Below are 22,232 nucleotides of genomic sequence, written 5' to 3' on the forward strand. Positions count from 1 at the left end.
GTGCCCTGGCAGTGGTGTAACCCTGGACACCCTGTGCCCTGGCAGTGGTGTAACCCTGGACACCCTGTGTCTTGGCAGTGGTGACACGTGGTGCAGCAGGACTGGCCTGGGCTCAGGAGCCGAGCGCATCCCAGAGCAGGGCTATGTCAGGGCAGCCCGGGCCTGCACATTCCTAACACATCCAGGTGCATCCCAAAGCCATTACATTTCTCCTGAGTGTAGAGGTAGCCCTCGATGGTCGGCTGCCCAGGGAGCTTGCAGGTTAGGGGCGCTTCCTTCATCCTCTTCTTCAGGTCTTCCAGCTCCTCCCGCGTGCTGGAAAAGTGATTCCTTGTCTGGTAAGAGAAAACAAATAGAAGCACATTTGAATATGAGCAAAGAGTGAGCTGAAAGTATTCCTGGATAAATCTGAGGTGCTCTGACAGAAATTAATTGGTCCCCAGGATACAAAATTTGGAAGCCACTCCACAAATCCTCATGGAAACTCTGGCTATGAGAAGCATTGGGCTCTTAGAGATAACTGAAGAGGCAAGGTTTGACACAAGGTTTGACACAAGGTTTGACACAAGGTGCATGGAGATGGTGCTGAGGAGGCACAGCTGGGAGGCCACTCGTTCCCTCAGTAAAAGAACCTCAGCACATTTCTGGGCTGGGTGGAGCAGAGGCAGCACCTGAGATTCTCCTGGCACCATTGTTCAGGTGACAGGTGTGTTCTCCCAAAGGTGTTGATTCCTCAAAGGCTCCTGCTACACTGCTTGGCAGGGGAGTCCTGTCAACACAGGGTACAAAATCCAGGCATTTTGATGGAACACCACTTGGACCAATTAATGAGCCAGCAGCAAACCCAGCTTGGCTCAGCATTATGGTTGTTGTTCCATGGGAATGAGGGCCAGCAAGGAAAGACTGAGGATAAAGGAAACAGGACCCGGATATTTTACGCCATGAGCACACTTGGCCAGCAGAGGAGCTTACCAAAGCATGTAGTAAGCCTGTAGTAAGCCAGTATGATTAGGATCAAGGTTAGAGGCCTTTTCAGAGTACAATTTCGATCTCATTACACTGGAAGATAATCTCAGGTTTGTTTATGCACCAGGTTAAATGATGCGACTGCAACAGCCCCTCCCAGACAGAGGAAACACTCTCACAGGCCTGCGGACTCTGCTGTGCAGGAGAGGGGAAAACACAGTGAGCTGAGAAGAAAATAACTGTATCTGCAACCTCCCCCAGTGGAAACACAGCCAGGCTGCTCGGGTGGAAAGGCCTTGCCATCAGAGGCATGTAAATCCAAATGAGAACAGAAGTCAATGGAAAAGTCCTGCAGCTAGGCAGGGACTCACGTTCTGCAGGCTGAGCTGGAGCTGCTGCTTGTAGGGGAGAAAATCCTGTGTCAGCTCCACTGTCAGATTGTTGTAAGTGAAGAGGCTGTGGAGAAACGCCAGCACCTGCAACAAGGGAAAGGGCAGACTGAACCTCTGTATTTCTAATTGGAGGAAGGATGGACAGACAGCCAGGTTTCAGAAATTACAATTCTTTTTTCCTTAAAGCTTTGGAGTGATGCCAGCCTCAGCACGACTTATCAAACACACTGTCTCTAAAGCCCAGGCTACCACCCACACATCTGTCTGAATAAAACACTCCCAGAATAAAAGACCCTATGGGGAGACCCAGAGCAGATCTGGAGAGTGCTCATCCACAAAATCCACACGATCCCACCACACCTGGCACCTGGGCAGAGCCACCACCCAGGTCCCTGTACTCGGCCACAGGCTGGGAGCACTGCAGGCCAGGCTGTGACAGGTGAGCAGAGCAGGTAACACATCAGCACACCTGAGCACCAGCCAATGAGGCTGAGAGAAAAGGAAGCTCCTACCGGCTCCACAATACTGAATTTCTTGCTTTCTTGTACTTCCTGGATCTGGTAGACATACTCGAGGGAGGACTCAAAGAAATTGTGTCTCTCTTTGTCCACCTGAAGGTCAGCCTGGAAGAAGGAGGGAGAGGTGGAAAAAGAAAATACATAACATGTAGTTTTACAATACTTGAGTTGCTTTTGTCTGTCAGCCCACAGGTAGCTTTGTCCTCACTAAAAACAGCCTGCCAGGTCTCCAGTCCAGGTTTGAACTGGGGTATTGGATATTCTTCTCAGTTTGCCTATTTCTGCCTCCTTTTCATTCATGGATCCAGAACCTCACCCCACTCTGCAAGGACAAGGCCTTCACAAAGCTCATTTGTTATTTTAGCACAAGCCCTTTCTCCACCCACAGCCCTGGGAGGACAAGGTCACTGTCACCACCCTCTTGCCTGACTCCATCTGCAACCTGGAACCAGCAGTTCCAGAGCTGCAGCAGGGCAGGACCACGGGACACATCTCCTCTGCCTGCCCCCACAGCCACCCAAAAGCACCAGCAGTGAGACAACAGCAGGTCAGCAAAAGGAATAATAGCGGGTTATTTCAGCCAGAGCAGCCCCCCAGGTGAAAGGGTGGCCAGTCCCCAGCTGTGCCAGTGCCCCTGGTCACTGTCCTACACCATGAGGGTGGCAATAAGTTGACAACCATAAAGCCACTCCCAGCACCCAACACACACGGAGAACTACGAGTTTGATTTCCCTGGCCTCGCCCAGAGAATCCAGGCTTTGAGTAGATTTAACTGATTATCAACTTCAACAGATAACTGGAAGGAATAATTCCCCCCCAAAATTTTTTTTTTAAGATCTAGAGCAGCTGGTAGTGTTGCTTCTGGACCCAACTCTGAAGGAAACTCCATCCACACCTCCTGTAACTGGGATTCCTTCTTTTTGGAAGACAAGTGCAGGTGGCGATCCAGCATAGAGTAAAACTTCTCACCATCCTTCTCAAACTTTTTCTTTCTTTCCTGTAGACGCAAGAGGTGAAACAGAACCTGTTACTGGCATTTTGCAGATAAGAACATGCATCAACACCAGATCCTTTATGCAACTCTGTATTACCATAGACAAATTCTGGTCAGCCCGGCCAGAACAGAAGGTCACTTCCCATTCATTCTGCCTTCACACCCCGTTGCCTAGCCTGGATGCAGTTACACCTCAGGACCCAGCTCTGGCAATACTCTGTGGCACAAGAAGTATTTGTCATGTCAGCATCGTGGCAAAAGCCCCCTGATGAGGTGTTGTTCCCCCTCTCAACCTCTTCAGTGTCCAGTAAACTTGAGATGTGCTCACACATCAAAACCCTGTTCACCATCTGCTGATGTGCTCAGCTCAGAAACAACAGGGCAAACACTGCAATGTCAGAAACACATCAGGGCCAAGGAAAGGTTTGTTAGAGTTTGGCAATTTTCTGTTCTCAAGCTTTTACTGTGTGTTTCTGAAGAGCAGCAAAAGGAAAGCAGAGGCCTGCAAGGGCGACACGTGGGCAGGAAGTCCTCGTGTCCCTGCCAGCAGTGGTGCAAAGAGAGCACAGACCAACAAGAGCAACCAGAGACACTCGAGAAGGAAGCCCTGAGAGCAGGCAGGGAGCAGCAGGGCTGAGGACCAGGATGTTGGTTCCTTCCTTGTACTGACTGGGAAACCACAGAGGACTCAGAAATCAAGACACAACCATGAGTAGAGCCCAGGTTGACAAATAGCCACATCAGACGGTAACTGATGTTTTAGCAACTAAATTGCTAAAATCAGGGAATTCCAGCCTGGCAGCAGCCTCAGAGCCAGATTCAAGCAGCTGAGCACTGGTGTGTACATACTGCAGGGTATATACAGGATGTCCAGATCCTCTATCTGGCTTTGGAAAGCTCAAGAAGGTAGAAGGCAGAATCAGGACACCCCAGCTTCCTGAGAATTAACGGTATCTTTCAACACCTACCTTCTGAAAGCCCTGAAATCCTGTTCTCTTGCCCCCACTCAGAAATCCATGGATATGCAAACACACACCAGTGCCACCACAAATCAGCCAGACTGGTGGCTACTAGGGATTTTCCTCATGCATTCAGTAGTGACTGCAGAGTTTGCAGCCTCCCCTGCCATGAAATTTTGCTTCCCCATTCCACTTGCATGGACTACTCCATTTGTCTGTCAGGATGTCCTACGTGGCAGGATGCCTGGGGGCTCCCAAGACCCATGCCTGGGCTCAACACGGTTGGCTCCTACTAACAGTAATAAGTGTTCCTGCCAGCTGCCTTTCCGGGAAAAGGAATTCTCACCTCACAGGAGTCCTGACTTGGCTGTTGGGAAAGCACAATTACCATGGGGAAATGCAGAGACACCAATCTGACTATTGCTGCTTGTATGTAACTGTCCAGAGCAGGGTAGGCTTAACCCAGCAAACCTTTTCACCCTAGCAATTACAACTGCTGCCCTGCAGCTCCTGGAATTACCAGAGCTCTGAAGGGAAGTGCATCTTCTGGAATCACCCCCTGCAATACTGGGTACTGTGACTCTGCATTAGCAACTTCACACCTCAGAACAGAGAGATCCACATCAAATCCAGAGGAGCAGGGAGTCCTCCACGGGTGATTCCTAATTTAAGCAGCGCTGCAGCTGCGGGGGCGAGGCCAGGAAGGACTGTCAAAACAAACCACCACCCTCGTGACTACCCCGATCAGCAAACCCAAACCCAGCGCAGTGAAAGCGTTTGCGGAGCTGCAGTTCCTGTGTCTGTCTGTAAGGTCACACTCCTGGGCTGCCTGGGCCATTAATGCCTGCCAATCATTCCCACTCGGACTAATTAGCATATAACTGAACAGCAGAAGGATGACCTACAAATGCCTCTGATTGCCAAGCCGAGGCTTCAACAGCTCCTTGGCCGCTGAACAAAGTGAGCCAAGACAAAAACCAACACAAAAACCCACCCAGACTGAAGCACAGTCTGGAAACATGAGCATGAATTAGTTCCTCATGAATATTCAGCAAAGGGCAGCACCACCTTCTCATTAAGGTTTGCCAAGTCCAAGAGCCACCCGACTTCCATTTATTGCTCACCGGGAGGAGCAGATCCCACAGGAGTGCAGGCAGGAGGGTGCTCTGTGAAAGCTCCACACTTGGAGCTTTGGCAGGTGCTGCTTTAACCAGGAATGAGCAGGAGCCCCCAGGAAAGCACTGGCTGCCTGGTCTGGCAGGTCATCCAGCTCCAGTGATGCCAGAACCCCTTGGCAGCCATCGGGTCCAGCTGACCAGGGGCCAAAGAACTTCCCAAAACTTGTCCTTAATCATTAGATGCTAATTAGGATCCTCTGAAATTCCTGTCCTAGGAGAGGTGGAGTGAGTGGCAAACAGGGAGCCTGTCTCACAGGGCCACTTCTCTCCTTTGCCTGCCGGAAGGCCCCACCTCCACACACACCTGAGGGGTTCAGGTGGAGGGTCAGTGGGTGCAGGATCATCACAACTCCTTTTTATAAGGCATCAGCAGTTAATACAAAAAAAGATAATTTCTAAAGAGTCAAGTTGAGGGGTGTAGAAAGAGCATTTCCATCAAACCCCACTCAGTTTATCCTGGTGTTTTTCCCTCACCCACTGGTTTCTCTCAAATGCTCCTTAGGCCTTGCTACCGCATAGACGAAAGCAAATAGAAGTTACTGTCTTCCCTTTCTTTTAAAATTATAATTAGTGAAACTAATAATAGAATTAACTAAGTCCTTTTATGAATACATTATCTCCTATGGAAGAACTTTTGACAAACACTGCAGCTATTCAGCATCCCTGAGCACAGTGAACATTCCTCCCACCCTTACAGTGCATCCAAAACAGTTTTTCCCCTCTGACTTTTCGGTTTGCTTTGTGTTTCTGCTTTTGTGTTTGGGTCTTCTTTTTTTAAAAAAAAATGCTGTCTCCTTCCAAGTGGAATTGGAACGAAACTTTTCCTATTCAAATCCTCCTCAACACAGTGAGTGCAGCCAGGCTCTTCCAAAAGTACTCCAGCCCCACAGTGTGGAGCTGAGTGCCAGGGCTGTGGGGAGGGAGGGACAGGCTCCCCGTGTGTGCTGGCTCCTTTCCACACTCACCCCCGCCATAAACCCCCTCCAGCTCCTCAGCTTTCAAGCAGAGGGAGGTGCCAGCGCTGGGAAATGGGTCAGCTCAGAGGGTCCTGGATCCTCGCTTTGATCTGTGACGTCTGCACATATACACATCGATCAGCAAGTCACGGGCACAGCAGTGATCCCACGGGGCTGTGGCAGGGCAAGGTGGCTGGAGGGGGTCCCAGTGACAGCCCGGGGGCTGCCCTGTGTGGGAGCACACCCTCTGCCCAAGCAGATTCCATTTGCCCCAGGAGAGCGGGTGAATGCGGCCTCAGATGTGCTGGTCAGACCGACTGGCTGCGCTCCAGCCAGAGGCATCACAAAGCCCCAATTCAAGGGCTCTTCCTATCTGGCTCCAGCAGCTCACACGGGGAACAGAAAACATTTCACAGAAGGTGACGCTGCCAAAATACGGAAATGAAGCAGAGGGCACAGATTCCCTGTGTCATGTCTCCAGCCTGTCCCACAGCCCAGCCCTGGCCTCTGCCCCTGGTGTGGATCAGGAAGGACTCTGGGGTGATGCCGGTGAGGGACCTGTGCTGACAGAGCCCCACTGTGAGGAGCCTTGTCTGTATTTCACACCTTCTGCTGTGGGGTGGGGATGAGCCAGAGGAGCTCTGCAGGCTGGCAGGTGAAGGAAGGCTCTGTGCCTGGAGCAATCCCTGAGGGTGCAGCCCACGGGCTCCGGGCCAGCGGGGTGGCACAGGCTCCTCTCAGGGAATCACTGGGGGTGAGGGCAAGGGGCTGGAATGGCTGAGGCTCCTTCCCAAACTCACAGTGCCTCCAGGCTGTGGGGCAGTGCTGGGAAGAGCAGAACCTCTCTGTGCATCCCCGTTGGTGGGGGCACACCCAGATCCCGGCGGGTGTGAGGTGCTGCCCTGTGAGCTCCCGAATGGAGCACTGGGGTGAGCCACGGCACAACCCTCTGCACACCTTGTATTCCTCACCAGAAACAAAACCCAAAGCCAAACCACGATGACCTCTGAGCCACTTGTAATGACTCCCTGCCTTCCACCACCTCTCCAACTGCTCTGAGCAGTGTCCTGCCACTGTCACCACACAACACATCCACCCGGAGGGCCCTGTCTGTCCACAGGGACCAAGGAAGGGCTGCAGGCTGTCAGGGGAATGCATGTCAGTGCTCAGGGCCCCCCACTGCCAGGGTACAGCACCAACCCTGCTGGGCACAGCCACTCTGGAGTGGGACACGGGATATGTGGCCCCTGGGTGGAGGCAGCTCAGCTCCTGGGGCACAGCACACTCTGGGCTGTGGACAAAGGGATCCTTACACACCATAAGGGCTCCCTGGGAAGGAAACAGTCTCAGGGACACGAGACCAAGGGCTGTGGCTGCGGCTCCTCAGAGGGTTACACACACCCAGCGTGCAGGGAATGGCAAAGGGTAGGAGGGTGATCGAGTACCTCTTCTCAAACCCTGTATTTATTAAAAGTCAAAGCCTCCAGATGGGCTGGGCTGAATCCAAGCCTCAAGTGTTCTCCAAAACATCTCCATTTCAGAGCTGGGTCAGAGCCAACCCCATTTCAAGCTGCTGCCGAGTAATGTGGAACCTGGATTTCTTGATAGCAGACAAGGGAAAAATTACCTTTTCTGTTCCACATGTGCAGAATTTGCTCTTTATAGTTTGTTTCTTTAAAAGTTTGGTCCAACTGAAGGACTCATTAGATGCTTTATATAAATATTTCATAACAAATGCCCTATGACTATAATCAGGTTCTGCCTGTTGGCCTTTGCTTCTCTCCCCTCTTCCCTTCCTTCCTCCCTCCCTCCCTCCCCCTCTACCACACACTTCTCTGCAGAAAGTATTTTATTCTCAGTAGCACTGAGTGAACAAAGGGGAGAGGCAAGAAAGCAGCAAGGAGGACCTCCTGACCGAAACAAGCACTCCTTGCTCAGAATGGAGAGTTTGGGAATCAGGCCAGGAGAGAACCCAAAGAATTCAGAAAAGGTTTTGGAGCCTCTTATGATTGAAAAATCAGACTAAAAGTCACAGCACGAGCCCTTGTGCCAGCGGCTGAAAGCCAGCATTGAACAGGGAGTTTCTGAGAGCCTGAAGTCAGAATGTAGTACAGCAACTGTCTGCTTGTTCATAACAGGAGAAAAATCTGATTTCAGACACAGTAACAGAAAACAAATCTGTTTACATTGAAAAGAAAGAAACAAACAACCCTTACCTTAGTAAAGCCTATCTGCTCCTTCCGGAAGTTTTCCAAAGGTTTGATCAGCAAATCACTCGCATTCTGCACCTACAGTGCAAATTAAAATCACTTCAATTGCAGGACATGGATCAGTTTTCTCCTAAACAGAGGCTCAACAGGGCTAGAAGCCAAGAACTCTCAGATTTTAATGTGTTTGACTGAAAACTACTCTGTCTGTAGGTGAAGTCAACCCATCTGTGCCTGCTCTTCCCCATCAGTAACACCCAACAACCCCCAACCACAGCACAGGAGGCCTTGGGGACATGCCCCATCCTGATCTTACAACACTGCTCTCAAAAAATGATAGACTTCCCTTCTCCCAAGATCCAGTCAGATCCAGCTAGGGAAAAGAAAAAGCCTGCCTGTGACTCTTCCACTCCTGTCTCATGTCTGAGAGATGCTTTCCTGGGACATGCTCTGCACTCCCTTTCCATGAATCCACAGGAAACTCACTGGCTCCAGCTCCCCCCCTGGCATTGGGATCAATTTTCCGTCTCTTCCCATCCCACTTCTGTGACAGGCTCTGTCCCAAGGACCAGTGAAGGGAGAAGGGAAGAGAAGGGGACAGGACAACACTCTTCCACAGCCCTTCAGGGAATTTAAAGCTGATAAACATGGTGAGAGTGTGAAACATCCTGAGGGGCTGCTGTAAACAACTGATCCTACAAGTGGAGGGCAAAAATCCCCAACTTTGGAAAGCTGGACAGCACCCACAATACCTGAAACAATTCCTTCCACTGCTTCCCCCACTGCCAAAGAGCCACTGTAATTAATAATACAGAAGTATCTCACGCTTTCCTGGTTTCCTGCCGTTCCCTGCCTGCCCATGGACCCTCTGGCACAGCCGCCCCTGTGGCACTGGCCCAGCCTGGCACGAGCTCCCGCAGCCGCACGAGGCAAAGGAACACAGAGCCAAGCAGCACATTCCTGGCATGCTGTAAGCTCTTCACCAAGCCTAACCTTCATATTTTTCCTGGAATTAGGAGTGAGATGGGAAGCCAGCACTTGCTCTGGAGGAGCTCTGGAGAGGCAGAGGGCACATGGCAGCGGGAGGCTGATGGCAGGGCATGGCCCTGCAGGAGCTGGGCTGGCACGGGCAGGGGATCAGTGGCACAGGGGCACTGCCTGCCTGCACCAAGCAAAACCAGAGCAAAACCACATCTTATTCTTTGATGCCTGGTTTCAGCACAGAACTAGTTGGTGAGGAGCTCAGACACACCTGGCCCTGCAGAGCCAGCCTGCTCCTGCTGCTGGGCCGGGGGCTCCGGGACTGCCTGCACACCGCAGGGGTTTGGGACACTGCCTGGGACACCTCAGCCCTCCCCACCCCCTGCCTCCCCTGTGCTCAGGGCACCATGGAGCAGACATGGTACAAAGCACAACATTCCCAGTGCTCCCAGCTTCCCTGCTGTGGGAAGCCTGGCCACAATTTGGCATTTAACCATGGTGGGAATGACAGAGCCCAGTTTTGATCACCTTACCATCATGGACCTCTCCAGCTCTACCTCTTGCAGCAGCTCTGCAAACTCCTTAAAGGACTCAGCTGTAAGAAAAGAAGAGGCTGGTCAGGAGGGCTGGGACACGGCACCGGAGTGTGGGACACGTGCTGGGACACCCCAATGGGGCTGTGCCCCCAGCACGGCCGGCTAAAGCCTTGCCAAAAACAGAGAAGAGGTGGCCCCTTTTGGCAGAAACTGGGTGAGGCAAAGCCACATGCAGGCTGGCCACAAGGAGTATTTATTTATGCACTGGAGAAGGGTATTTATTTATGCACTGGAGAAGGAGCAATGAGGGAGAGAAGGCCCTGGAAAGGGAAAAGGATGTTAATTAGCTTTCATTAGGAAAGGTGGCAGGGAAGATGCAAACATGGGGAAGGTGTAGCCACTGCCCCCAGGGCCAGCAGCAAGACAGGCTCTGCCATATAAGAGGCTATGGGCAGGATGGGGCTGCCTCTCCCACCTGGACAGCCACTGGCAGCACCAGGATGGGCCTGGCACCTCTGGCCTGGGAAAAGTCGTAGGTGCTCACCAGGACAAGTGTGTAAAATGAAAACAGCCTGGAATGACAAAGGTCACATTTAGTGACACAAAGTCCGTGTACAGGAGGAAAGGCAACAGGTGTAGAAATGGTCATAGACACTGACACCACTCCCCAAAATGTTAAAAGTGAAACAAAAGGATCTCACTGATCAGCAGTTAGAGTCCAACTACAATATAAATAGCAAGAAAGCATTCCTTTAACAATCTGAAACTAGACTAATTTAGCCTGGGGAAAAAGAAGACTAGGTTGGAGCAACTGACTTTCCCCACACCAAGAGGGAACACCCAGCCCCTGTCCCTGCCACACCGAAGGAGAATTCAGGAAGGAGTTGAATTTGTCACAGGGAAAGAAACATCTCAGCAGCAGAGCACTGACAGTGCGGAGCTGAGTGGCTCTGCAAACTCCCAGCTCTCTGGGCTCCAAGGCAAGGCTGGGCCAACATCTGCCCATGCAAACACTGTGGCTGTGTGCTGGATGCCCGAGGGAACAACCTGATTACCGCAGTGCACCTGGGAACCACCTGGAGTTAGCTGGGAAAGCTTCCCACAGTTCCAGCCTGCTCAGCGCAGCGTGGGATGGGTCTGACGGGTCCCACACTCCCCCTTGGCCTGGTGTGTACGGCACAGCATGGCTCTGTCAAACCCCCCGAGCTCTGTGCCTGCAGGTCACACCCTCCCTCCCTGTGGCTGGGCCGGGCAGGCAGCACACGAGAGAGCACATCAGGTGTATGGTGAGGCATGGACAGGAACAGCTCATCCCACAGCTCAGGGGAGAGGGTGCTCCTCTGCCCTCTGTGCAGGCTGAGGGCCCCCTCCCCTCGTTCACAAGTGGCACCTTCAAAGAGGTACCTGTCCTGCTAAAATCCAGCGTGAGAGGATTCACTCTGCAGCTGCTGAGACAGACACAAAGGGAACAACCGCAGCCTCGTGACACGGGCCCTCAGCCGGCAGCAGCACAACAGACCTTCTTGATGAGTCAGGAACTTCTGAGCTCTCCTCCAGCGAGGGCTCCAGCAGTGCAACAGCCGCTGGCTCATCGTGCTCACCCCCAGGGCCACGCGTGGCTGTCGCTGCGGCTGCCCAGGCCACGGGAAACCCGGAGCACACGGACACCAGTGGCCTGAGCCAGGAAAGGAATTATCACAGGGAAAAAGAGAATACAGCCCTGAACTTGCAGGGAATATGTCAGTACCTAAAACATTCCCTAGCTGGTTTTTCCCCTTTGCTCCACAGGAAGAGCCCAGGAACGTGTTTCCTGGCTGCAGTCACAGAGCAGCCCACTGAGTTTGTCCCTGCACCACACACACAAGGCTCGGATGCTGCTGCCAGTCCAGCAGTGCCCGGGAGCACTGGGATAGATCTGTGCTACTGGCCTGGGTCAGCACTTGCCAGCCCCTGCAGCACAGCCACCACCTGCCCAGCCATACCTGGGAACCGACACCTGGGAATGCTGGAGTGACCCAGCTGGGCAGCCAGAAGTACTGCAGGAACGTCCTTACTGCCAGAGGATTCCAGGCTCCCATGCCTGGGAGGGAGGAACATGCCATCCCATTTCACTGCTCCCTTCATCTCTGAAGGAGTTGCTGGTTCGGGTCCTATGTGGTGACAGTGGAGGGACCACAGGAGGGACCATGGGAGTGACAGTGGAGGGACAACAGAGGGGACTGCAGAGGGGACCACAGGGGGGCTGCAGCCCTGGGGTAACGTGGGTGTGTCTGTAACCATTGACGTCCCCAGGGGAAAGTGCTGCTCGTGACAGACAACACCAAAGAAGACAAAATCAACCCAGATTCCTGACAGCCACCCGGCCAGGCGTCCGGCTGCTCTCTGCCCACACAACGAGAGCAGCACGTCTTTAGCTCTATTTATTTGCAACCCAAACACGTTCCCTGCAGCTTGTAAGAAGTGCCTGTCAGTGTTTTGCTTCATTCCCATATCCTGCACATCAAATGAGCTCTGTGCTCCCACGCAGATCCCTGGCACCCTTGCAGGAGATGGAAGCTGCTACAGAGACGTCAACGCCCTGCTGCTGTGTCAGGAATAAGGGAGCCTCAGCCCCAGCAGGCACAGCAGGCCCTGGGTGGGAGGAGGAACACAGCCCAGGCTTCTTCCTGGGGAAACCAGGGACCTCTTCTTGAAAAGGCAAAAATACTCCCCAGCAAAACTGAAGGGAAACGTGCCTCTTTTCACACGGAGGGTTTTATATCTGCTATGATCTCTCCTTCTCTCACCCGCCCACGATCCCTCCCTTTAACCTCTGCCATTCCCAGCAGTCTCACTTGGCTGTCGGAGCTTTGCCCCTTCCAGCTAAGAGGAGGGACACTCCTTTCCTTGGGAGGCTGTTTGCCTCAGACCTCTCTGCTCCCAGGAGAGGCATTTACACAGCAGTGTTCTCCCCTCCCTGACTCAGATGTGTTTGGAAACTCAGCACCTCTGCTGCCATCAGATTTGGAGGCTGACTCATTTCCAGCATGTTTCACCTAGAGACTTTCCATAAAGGAAACCAGCCTCGGAGGGGCAGGCTGCAATCTGCTTCACATGGCTTTAAATACAGCAGCCCAAGGAACAGGCTCCACTTCCTTCCCCTTCTGATGGCGTCCCAGAGATCTGAAACCTGACATCAGCCATGTCCCCCTGCAGCCGCTCTTCAACCACCGCCTGACAAAAGCTGCTTTTCTTTGTTCTTTTCCCCTGTGTGCAGTCCCGGAGCAGTCTGGCAAGACACTGTGCCCCACCTGGTGAATGCCCCGTGCCTCTGCCTACTGACTGCCCTGTGCCCCCCACGGGCAGTCCCAGCCCCTCAGCCCAGGCAGGTGCCCCAAGGGCTTTGTCTGACGGGGCAGGGTCAGACCCTCGGGGGCTGGAGGATCCCCTGTCATCCTCTGCAGCTGGCCACCCCTGCAGCAACCCACCACCCCCTGCCACCCCTGCAGCACCCACCCACCCCCTAAGCCAAGAGCAGATGGATGTGAAACATGGGTTTGGGGCACTGGGGTGCCTCAGCTCAGCTCGCAGGGCAGTGGCCGCTGTGTGACCCACAGAGCTGTGCTGGGGGAGGGCAGGGATGGAACAGGGCTCCAGGATCACTAATCCCCAAACAGATGTGTGGGGAGCAGCAGCCCCACACTCCTGCCACATGCTGCCTGCCCAAGGCACAGACTGGCCATTGTTTTCCCTATGAGACACATCCAGCCATCCTTTTTCCCAGCAGTCTGCGGCCCAGTCCCTTTGCAATGTGGGGCAGGTTGTGCAGTGGAGTGAAGGCAGCTTTGGGAGCAGCACCCACTGGGTTCCACTGGTGGCACTGGGAAGTGGAGCTGGCTGGGAGGCCAGCACCACATTGCCTCCTCCCCAGCACATGGCAGCATGGAGCAGGCCTGGAGCCACGGAAAACCTCCACATATTATCCGCTGAATTGGGAATGTGAAACTCGACCCGTGACTGTTCAACTTCATAAAATAGGCTATGGAAGAGCTGCCTGGAACCCAGCTCCTGAGGCTGCTTAAAAACCATCAGGCAGGCTAATTTGTAGAGAGGGAGACTGTTCCAGTTACTGAAAATCAGCATCAAAAAAGCAGAGAACTCACCAATATTAATCTCATCATCTGTTAGTGTGTCACCAATGAAGTCAAACTGGAAGGATTGCAGGGTCTGGGAGAACTTCTGCACCGCTGAGGAGTACCCTGGAAAAGGACAGAGCAATCAGCTGTGGGTTTCTGCAACAGTTCTACAGAGGCTGCAAGTCTGTAACCATAGTGAGGTGGTTAGGAAAATCCAAAGGCATCAGGAATTTCAGCGCTGCAGCAAATGCTGCTGCATTAATAATCCTCAGAGGCTGCAGACAGAGCACTGGGTTTGGGGTTTTTTTCTCTTTGAAAAAGCTTCTGCAGCATTAATGGATGTACTGCACGGTACAACTACTGTCCTGCCATGTACAGGAAGGGACACTGACACACTTCCCTGCAGGAAAACATGCAGGAGATACTCTGGGGCTCTGTGTGCATCAGCACAGCTCCCTGGAGCATGGGGGCTGTCAGACAGCCTGGCCAGTGTTCACAGAAATTGTTTTGTTATAAGTGAGAAAAATCTGTAGAGTCAGAAAATAAACATGAGAAAAAAGGCAGAACTCAAAATAACTGTCCCTCCTGGAGGTCACGGACACAGACAGGCCCTGAGGGAAGAGGGACAGTGCCACAGGGAGCCGGGGGCTTGGCTGGGCTCACCCGGGCACCTGCTGCTCCCGCTGCTGAGGAACCGTCTGGGCTGGAAGCAAAGACACTGTGGCCTGGTGGTGGCTGTGGCTCAGTCCAAATTATTTTTGGACCTTCCAGAGAAGTTTCTGGCCAAAAGAAAGATCCTTTGTGCTTTTGCATCCTGCACAGCTGGCTCAGAGCCCCAGGGCAGTGGCTCCTTTGTCAGATGGAGGAGCCCTGGGACAGGGCAGCAACACTGCAGCAGAGCCCAACCCAGTTACCCACCCAGGGCCAGCAGGGAAGCACTGGTGACACTTCATCCAATCAACCACATCTTCCTGCACAAAGCTACATGCTCTCTGGGGGATAAGGCCTTCTCCAATAGCAAATTCCCGAGATACAAACAGAAGGAGGCTGTACTTGCCTGACCTCAGGGAATAGCATGTAGGCAACAGGACAAAAGCAAAGGAATAATTTTATATTCTTATTTACATCACTATTTTCCCTATTTTGGGACTCCAGCCACAGGCACAGCCCCAGGCTGGACTCCTTTGTGGGGGTACACTGGAGATGGTACTTTTTGAAGTTCAGGAAGCGGCAAGTGGTGAAGTTGTGGCAGCACAGACATTGGTGTGCAACCAGCTCCCACCCGGGGTTTGCTGAACCAGGAGAGCAATTGCTGTATAAAAAACTTCGGTGTACATGGCTGGGTTTTTTTTAATTTGAACATAGAACTTAGTGCCACAGTGGCAATCATGAGGTGTTCTGAAACACTGCTGTGAAGGAGAGAGAAAAACTGGACAACACTGAAATGAATGTTGAGGAAGACAAATCAAGTGGCCCACGTGTGATATTGGCAGGTCCCCGGACTGCTCTGTTCCCCTGTCCCTAGGTCAGGAGTGCCCTGGGTCCCCTGGCCCTCCCCAGGGTCCCCAGACAGGAGGGGTAGGGGGATAGGCAGGTACCCAGCATGGGGAGGAGCGTGGGCTCAGAGCACAGTCCTCGCTTCCCCCTCAAAAGCCTCCTTCAGCAGCTCCCTCTGATGGGTCAAACCTTTGCTCCTGAATGAGCAGATTCAGGCCTGAATGTTGCTATTTAGCCCCAGCTGCCAGGGGCTGGAGCACGTAAATGGGTGAACTCTCACACAGAACCATGTCATTGACTTGATGGAAACCCTCAGCAAATAATCCCCCTCAGTCCCCCAGCGCTCACTCAGGCTGGGCCGGAGGCTCATTCAGCCCTTGCTCAGGGGGAGCTTTGTTCGTTCCCCTGCAAACCCTGAGCTGCTGCAGCCCCATCCAGCCCCTCCACTGCTGTTATAAGGGGGTGGCCTCCAGTCCCTCCCTCCGAACACCCCTCCCGGCCCAGTGTGGGTCCCGGAGCCCCCCCGAAAGCAGTGTCACTGAGGCGGCTCATCACAGCACCCCCGGCCAGCACCCGTCCGTCTGTCCACCCGTCCGTCTGTCCACCCATCCATCTGTCCACCCGTCCGTCTGTCCCCCCAATGTTTGCTGGCCAGGGGAAGGGGATGAGGCATCGGGAGGCTCTGGCTTTGTGTCCCTGTGAGCGAGGAGCGTGGCAGCACACGCAGGCCCTGCACAGCACGCTGTGGGGACAGAGGGTCTGCACATGCCACGTTTCCATGTCAGCCCTGCAGCAGGGAATGAACTGGCAAGCTCCTGCCTTCTGGGTTTTACAGAAACGGGGGGAAGGGCCATGGCAGAGAAAGGTTTGAAAAGACAAACAGCATATTTTAACCAGAAAAGAAGAAATAGTATAGCCAATTTAAGTTACATTTTCCTTTCAAAATACATCTGGTCTGGAAGTTTGTTTGCCAAATGTCCAGCTGAAGGAAACCCAGGTGCACATACTCACATCAGCTTAATAGTGAAAAACACAATGGATGCCCCACAGTTAGCCCAGTGCTGTTTGGCTGCACTTGGAACAAGGAATCTTTTTCATTTTGGGGAGCCATCCTTATCCTTACCCTCACCAGTGAGGTGTAGGAAGCCCCGGCTGCAAGTGGTGACTGCTGAAGGCAGGTGGCTGCCAAAGACATCCCTGGGGTGGCACAGCCCTTCCCTTAGGGAAACAACTGTGGAAGATGAGAGAAGGAGAGGGAGAGGGAGAGGAAAGGGGGGAGAGGAAGGGGAGAGGACGAGAGGGAGGAGATGGAGAGGGAGAGGGAGAGGGAGAGAGAGAGAGGAGAGGGCGATGGAAGGGGAGAGAGGGAGAGAGGGAGAGGAGCAGCGGAGAGGAGAGGGAGAGGGAGAGGGAGAGGGAGAGGGAGAGGGAGAGGGAGAGCCAGCACTGCACATGTCTGAGGAGATCTTAATGGAAACCAGGCTCCTCCAGATCAAGGTGACTCAGCTCCTACACGTAGGGAGCCTTTGCTGAACCCCAGCTCCTGACAGAGACCCTGTGTGCTCGCACAGACAGCCCCACGTGCTGCTGTGGTGCCAACACAGCTTTGGGGTGTTCCTGGGACAGGAATGGGGCTGGCTGATTGGGGTGTTCCTGGGACAGGAATGGGGCTGGCTGACTGGGGTGTTCCTGGGACAGGAATGGGGCTGGCTGACTGGGGTGTTCCTGGGACAGGAGTGGGGCTGGCTGACAGCTGGTTCTGCCGCAGCACTGCCTGCTGGCACCGGCCACCACAGGAACAGAGGATGCTCCTGCCTGGGCCCAGCACAGGGACAGTACCAGGGCCTGAGGCAGAGCACTGGGGGGCACATCACCCCTTCCCTCAGTGGCATCTGAACAGCGGTGTGGTGACACCAGGGATGGGGCGGGGCAGGCGTCCATGCAGAAAGGGATGAGCCATGGCCACAGGAAAGCGGCTTGACCGCAGGAAGGGGCCAGCAGGAAGAGACTTGCTGTGTGGAAAATTGGGGCTCCATCCCATGCTGGGAGAGATAAGTCCGTATTGTCCCTCATTTTAACAGACACTCGGAAATGTTTTCCCTCCCGATACAAACACTCAGCTGCCAAACACCCTCGCTCTGCACCCCCAAAGCTTGGCAGGAGGGAGAGGCGGCTGGAGGGCCTGTCCTGCTCCCCCAGCACCAGGACCCAAGGCTGAAGGAATAATGCCAAGCTCCAAGCTGGAATGTCCCTGAGAGCAGCACACCAAGGCTCAGCACTGCCAAGAGCCCCAAGGACCCTTGCTGCTCGTGGTGCAGCTCAGTCTGTTTCCATGGAAACACACCAAAATGGATTCAATCAGGAGTCCTCAAGGACTCCTCCTTCCAGCCTAAGATTGTCATGCCAACTCTTACCATTTGTGGTCACAATTCTTTACTCTTCTAATAAAAATGAAGTTCCATTCCTGCACAGAGTCCCACAGCGGGGCTGTGGGGCAGGAGTGGGGAGCACCAGCATCAGTGCCAGCCTCAGAAGCCACACGGAGAACTTGGGGCTGTATTTATGTGTAAACACACCTCCAGAGCCAACAGCTCAGGAAGGATGTGCCCCACACACAGCCTGCTCAGCAAGGACCTGGCAGGATCCTCACTTCAACCTTTCACAGCAACCACAGGTAACCAAAAACCACAAACAAAAAAGTGCTGCTACCGCTGCAAAAGCCACAGGCCTCTGACAAAGCAGAAACACAAACGGAGCCCCAAACCAGGCTGTGCTGCTGCTTTTTACCTCAGTGCTTAGAATTTAAACCAGAAGGAAACCACCACCACAGGACAGAGCTGTGGGGGACACAGCCCCACACTCCCCCTCACACTCCCAGGGTGAGCAGCCTTGGCTGGAGAATGGGGCAGGAGGTGCCACACCAGGGGCTGTGATGCTCCAGGTGTCATAGGTGCACATCCTTAATTAGCTTTGTTAATTGCAACCCACAATCACAATCTCTGTGACTGCAATGGTCCTCTGTTCCCAAGAGAGGAAACCATGTCCCTGAGCACACAGAAATAGAAGTGGCAGTGACAATCCAGTGGTGACAGCTACGGGGACCAGCAGAATTCGTGCACCACAGGAGGAATGTGCTTGGGCTGCCTCACTTAACACCAGAGGCCAGGCTGCCAGCACCCTCACCCTCCTCATCCACACCCAAATAGTCCCTGCTCATATGACATTGGTTGGCTGTGCAGCAGCTGCTACAGCCAGCACCACCTCTGCTTCTTCCTAGGACACAGCCAGGTGGGAATTGCTGCTCCTCCAGAAGGTCAGGGGCTGAGCAGACAGTGGGTTCAGCAGCCCTTTGGCTAATCTTCATCACATGCCACTCCCTGGGCATCACATTGCAAATTAAGGAGGAAAAACTAAAATAAAAGGAACCCCCCCACACCTCAACACCATGGCAATCATTGGCCAGCAACAGTCCCAGAGCAAAGGCATTCCTGAACTTAACCTGATCCCACTGGGGGTGTGAACAGCTGAACAGTGATGGGGCTGCAGCATCCCCTGTTCCTGGGAAGGGATGGGATGTCCCAGTCCACACCAGAAGGTGGGAAGTGACTTCAGCTGGTCTCCCAGCTTGGGGAAGAGCAGGCAGCAGAGACTTCCATGGGGGAACAAGCCATTCCCAAGCTTCTGCCTCCATCTGACCCACAGATAGCAGCGCCAGGTGCCCTTCATGCAGCAGCTCAGCCACAACTTCAGCAACCCGTGAGGAGTCCCATAAGGAATCAAAAAGGAAAATCCAAACCAGGTTTGAGCCGTGCCAGTGCAAATGACCAGAGCAGATGTAAGCAGGAGCTCCACCTTTGCATTTTGCTTTCTTCTCCAGCTTGAAAACAGAACTGTTCAACCCAGCCATACACTTACAAATAAGCAAACAAAAGACAATAAAAGTTCATTCTGCCCTTAAATAAGAGCATTTTAAGACAAAGACAAATTTTCAGGTTAGATCTGAACTCTGGAAATCCATTTTTGTCAGGGAAATGTTGCAAGACCCTGACACACAGCAGCTGAGGACACACCTACATTTCCTTCCAGTGGTCCCTATGGACCATTTCCTCCTCCCCCATGGAGTGCATGCACAGTACATGCACAGCATGAGAAATGCCAGTTTTCCCCAGCATGTAGGGAGAGGGCTGTGATCCCTGAGGGGAAAACAATGTGTTCATTGTTACCAACTCCCACCAAAGAATTCCCCAGGGAACTGCATCATGGAGATGGAGCTGATCCCCGCTGCTGCCTCACAGATGATGTTCTGGACTCGGTACCTGACCTGCTGCTTCCCAGGGATTCTCTGTCCTTTCAGCAGAGCTTCAGGAGCCGACACACAAAGCGTTTGGTCAAGGGGCTGGAGTCTGCTCCGAGCTGTTGGATTTGCACTGTGTGTACTAACTGCATGAAAACCCCAGTCTGTGTCCCACCAAAATACCTCAGCTCCGAAAGCCATGAGCTCCCCCGGCCGAGCCGGATGTACCATCAGGATCAGCAGTAACGAGCCCTGACTCACAGAACACTCCCAAATACTCCACAGCTGCTCAAACACAAAAACATGTTGATTTTCTCAGATGAGGAAAAAAGAACTTCCCGGACGGCCTTCTAGGTAGTCCCAAATCCACACCAGCATCCTAGGAGGAATCCAGCCCTCCTGTTGCTGCACAGAGGAGAGATGCTCACCATTAGGGAGTTACAGAGCGGCCCAGGACAGGCAGTGCCTGGCAGTGACCCAGGGCAAGTTGTCCGCAAGTGCCCCCGAAGGCTCTGTGGGGACTCGGAAATCCTGACACGTTGGACAAAGGCCATTTTTCCCACACTGACACGGGTTTTCCACTTGCCAGGAGTAAGTGGCTAGCATGAACTGCTAAAAATAGCTTGCTATATTTAGCTGTGCTTTACAAATCTCTTGCAAAGGAATTTACTGAACGTCTCACACTGTCACACATTTACCTCTCCTAATCAGGGCTTCACTGATCAAGTCATTCATAAGCTGCTGCTTCCCTGTCTTCTCCAGGGAGAAGAGCAAGGCTGTACTCCCAGTACAAAGACAATTTTCAGTACTTCTCCCTACACAGTGACCTTTTGCTCTGCAAGCTGGTTACCTGCTCTCTGGACCACCACCTCCATTCACATATCCTCTCCCACTCTCCCTCCACCCAGTTTCTGGTTCCTGTCCTAAACTTCATCTCATATTCTCATAAATTCTCCTCCTTGCCCAGGCAGCCTTGTGGGAAATTCCTGAACTTGCTCGACAGGCTTATTTTCTTATTTACTCTTTAATTAAAAACCCAAGGACCAGCACAGCAATGGTTCACACTTATCATTTACTTCTCATGCCTGTCTTATCTCTCTCACTGCCTGTGGAAACCGGCTGTGCCGAACCTGCCATGCTCCAGAAGAGCTGGCAAGGGTTACGAGGCTGCACTGAAGCCCAAGGCAGTTAAACACACAGAGGGGCTTTCCTGGCTGCCTGGAACAGAAGGAGATCATGGGTCTCCTCACCAACAACTTGGAAGTTTGGCAACGTATCAGCCCAAAAATCCAAGCAAAACACAAAGCAACCAAGCAAGGCTGGAAGGACAACAAAGTTTTGGGGTATATTGGTCTGTTTTGGAGAAAACTGGGAGTGAGTGATCTGGGATACAGGTTCTGGGGACAAGGGTGCACTCTTCCCCTCCACTGGATTAAGTGATCACTAATTATCCAGTGTCTTTTTCCTGAGACCTCCACTGTGACAGATCCATTGATCAGGAAGAGACTCACATGGCAGAACCAATTTTAAAGCAAAAACATGGAACACACCATTCTAACAGTGACACTCACTGGATTGTACCAGTTTCCTGGAGAGTGGCACTTGGGGCCCTATTTTTAATGTTTTTATAAAGGACCATGTGTCCGACTCATTTTTCTTTTATGATTTTTGCTTCTGAAACCTGAGGGCAGCACAGGGCCCTGCCTGGCCCAGCACAGCCACGACATCTACTCACTCCATGTGCAGCTGCACAGCAAAATTCCTGCAGGCACCAGCGCTTCCCTTAGTGCTCCTTGGGATGAGCCAGGGGTAAAACTGCACTTTGGAAGCCCAAACTCCTCAAAGGACAGTTTTTCACCTTTGGCATTTTTCTGGCCTTTTAAACCAACCTTGCAGCTCTGCAAAGCTGGAGCAGTTGCTTCAGCAAAACTGGAAAGAGACACAGGGCAGCCAGCCCAGAACACGTGGGCAACTGAAATGGAGATTAAGAAAAGATGATGGCCTTAGAAATCGGCAAAAGCAGTGAAATGTGCATTAAGAAATAATGCAACTACTTTTTGAGCAAATGCTCCCAGAGTCGCAGAGGCAGAGAAGAGTCACCAAGGAGGAAACAGCATTGCAGCCCTTTGGTCTACCACGGACTGAAGCCCAACTGCAGGGCTGGTGCTGCTACACCTGCAAGAATTTCAGACCACCTTGTGTCCAAATCCAACTGTCACTACAGCAGGGAATTGCTTAGCACTGCCCTGTAGTGTGCTGAACCTGGCAAAGGAGGGAGAGCCACAGCACGGAGACACTGCCCAGCTCCAGGGGCACTGGCGCTGCTGACAGAGGTGGTACTGGTGTTCCTGTGCTGGGCAGTCAGCAGCTCCCAAACCCCTCACGGGAGGCTCCAAGGGCGACAGCACATGGCTGCTTTCCTGCCAATTCCCCAGGCAGAGGCTGCTGGACACCTGCCCCTGCAGAAGGGACAGGGATGGCATTGCCTGGCGAGCTGGGATGGCAGTGCCAGGTGAGCTGTGGGGAGAGTGGTGCCAGGTGAGCCGTGACTGTGGCAGACGGGTATCACTGCGGGGCTGGGGCAGGAAGCCAAGGTGGCCAGTTGGAATCAGGGTGAGGCTGGCAGGTGGCACTGGCTG

General features: G+C 53.1%; 1 protein-coding gene across 1 annotated transcript in view; it reads right to left on the reverse strand.

Moving 5' to 3' along the window:
• OPHN1 (oligophrenin 1) overlaps positions 1–18,516 on the reverse strand; it is a 37,864-nt gene extending 19,348 nt beyond the window's left edge. Inside the window, exons 1-8 of the mRNA XM_029959164.1 lie at positions 18,483–18,516; positions 13,830–13,925; positions 9,685–9,746; positions 8,180–8,251; positions 2,772–2,873; positions 1,871–1,981; positions 1,338–1,442; positions 206–335 (exon numbers count right to left, since the gene is read on the reverse strand). Of these exons, the coding sequence (XP_029815024.1) occupies positions 206–335; positions 1,338–1,442; positions 1,871–1,981; positions 2,772–2,873; positions 8,180–8,251; positions 9,685–9,746; positions 13,830–13,925; positions 18,483–18,516 (712 nt within the window). The remainder of the gene's footprint in view (positions 1–205; positions 336–1,337; positions 1,443–1,870; positions 1,982–2,771; positions 2,874–8,179; positions 8,252–9,684; positions 9,747–13,829; positions 13,926–18,482) is intronic.
• Positions 18,517–22,232: the final 3,716 nt, after the last annotated feature.

This window comes from Manacus vitellinus, unplaced genomic scaffold (genome assembly GCF_001715985.3).
Source record: "Manacus vitellinus isolate BGI_N305 unplaced genomic scaffold, ASM171598v3 scaffold_19_pilon, whole genome shotgun sequence".
In the NCBI taxonomy this organism is placed as follows: Eukaryota; Metazoa; Chordata; class Aves; order Passeriformes; family Pipridae; genus Manacus; species Manacus vitellinus.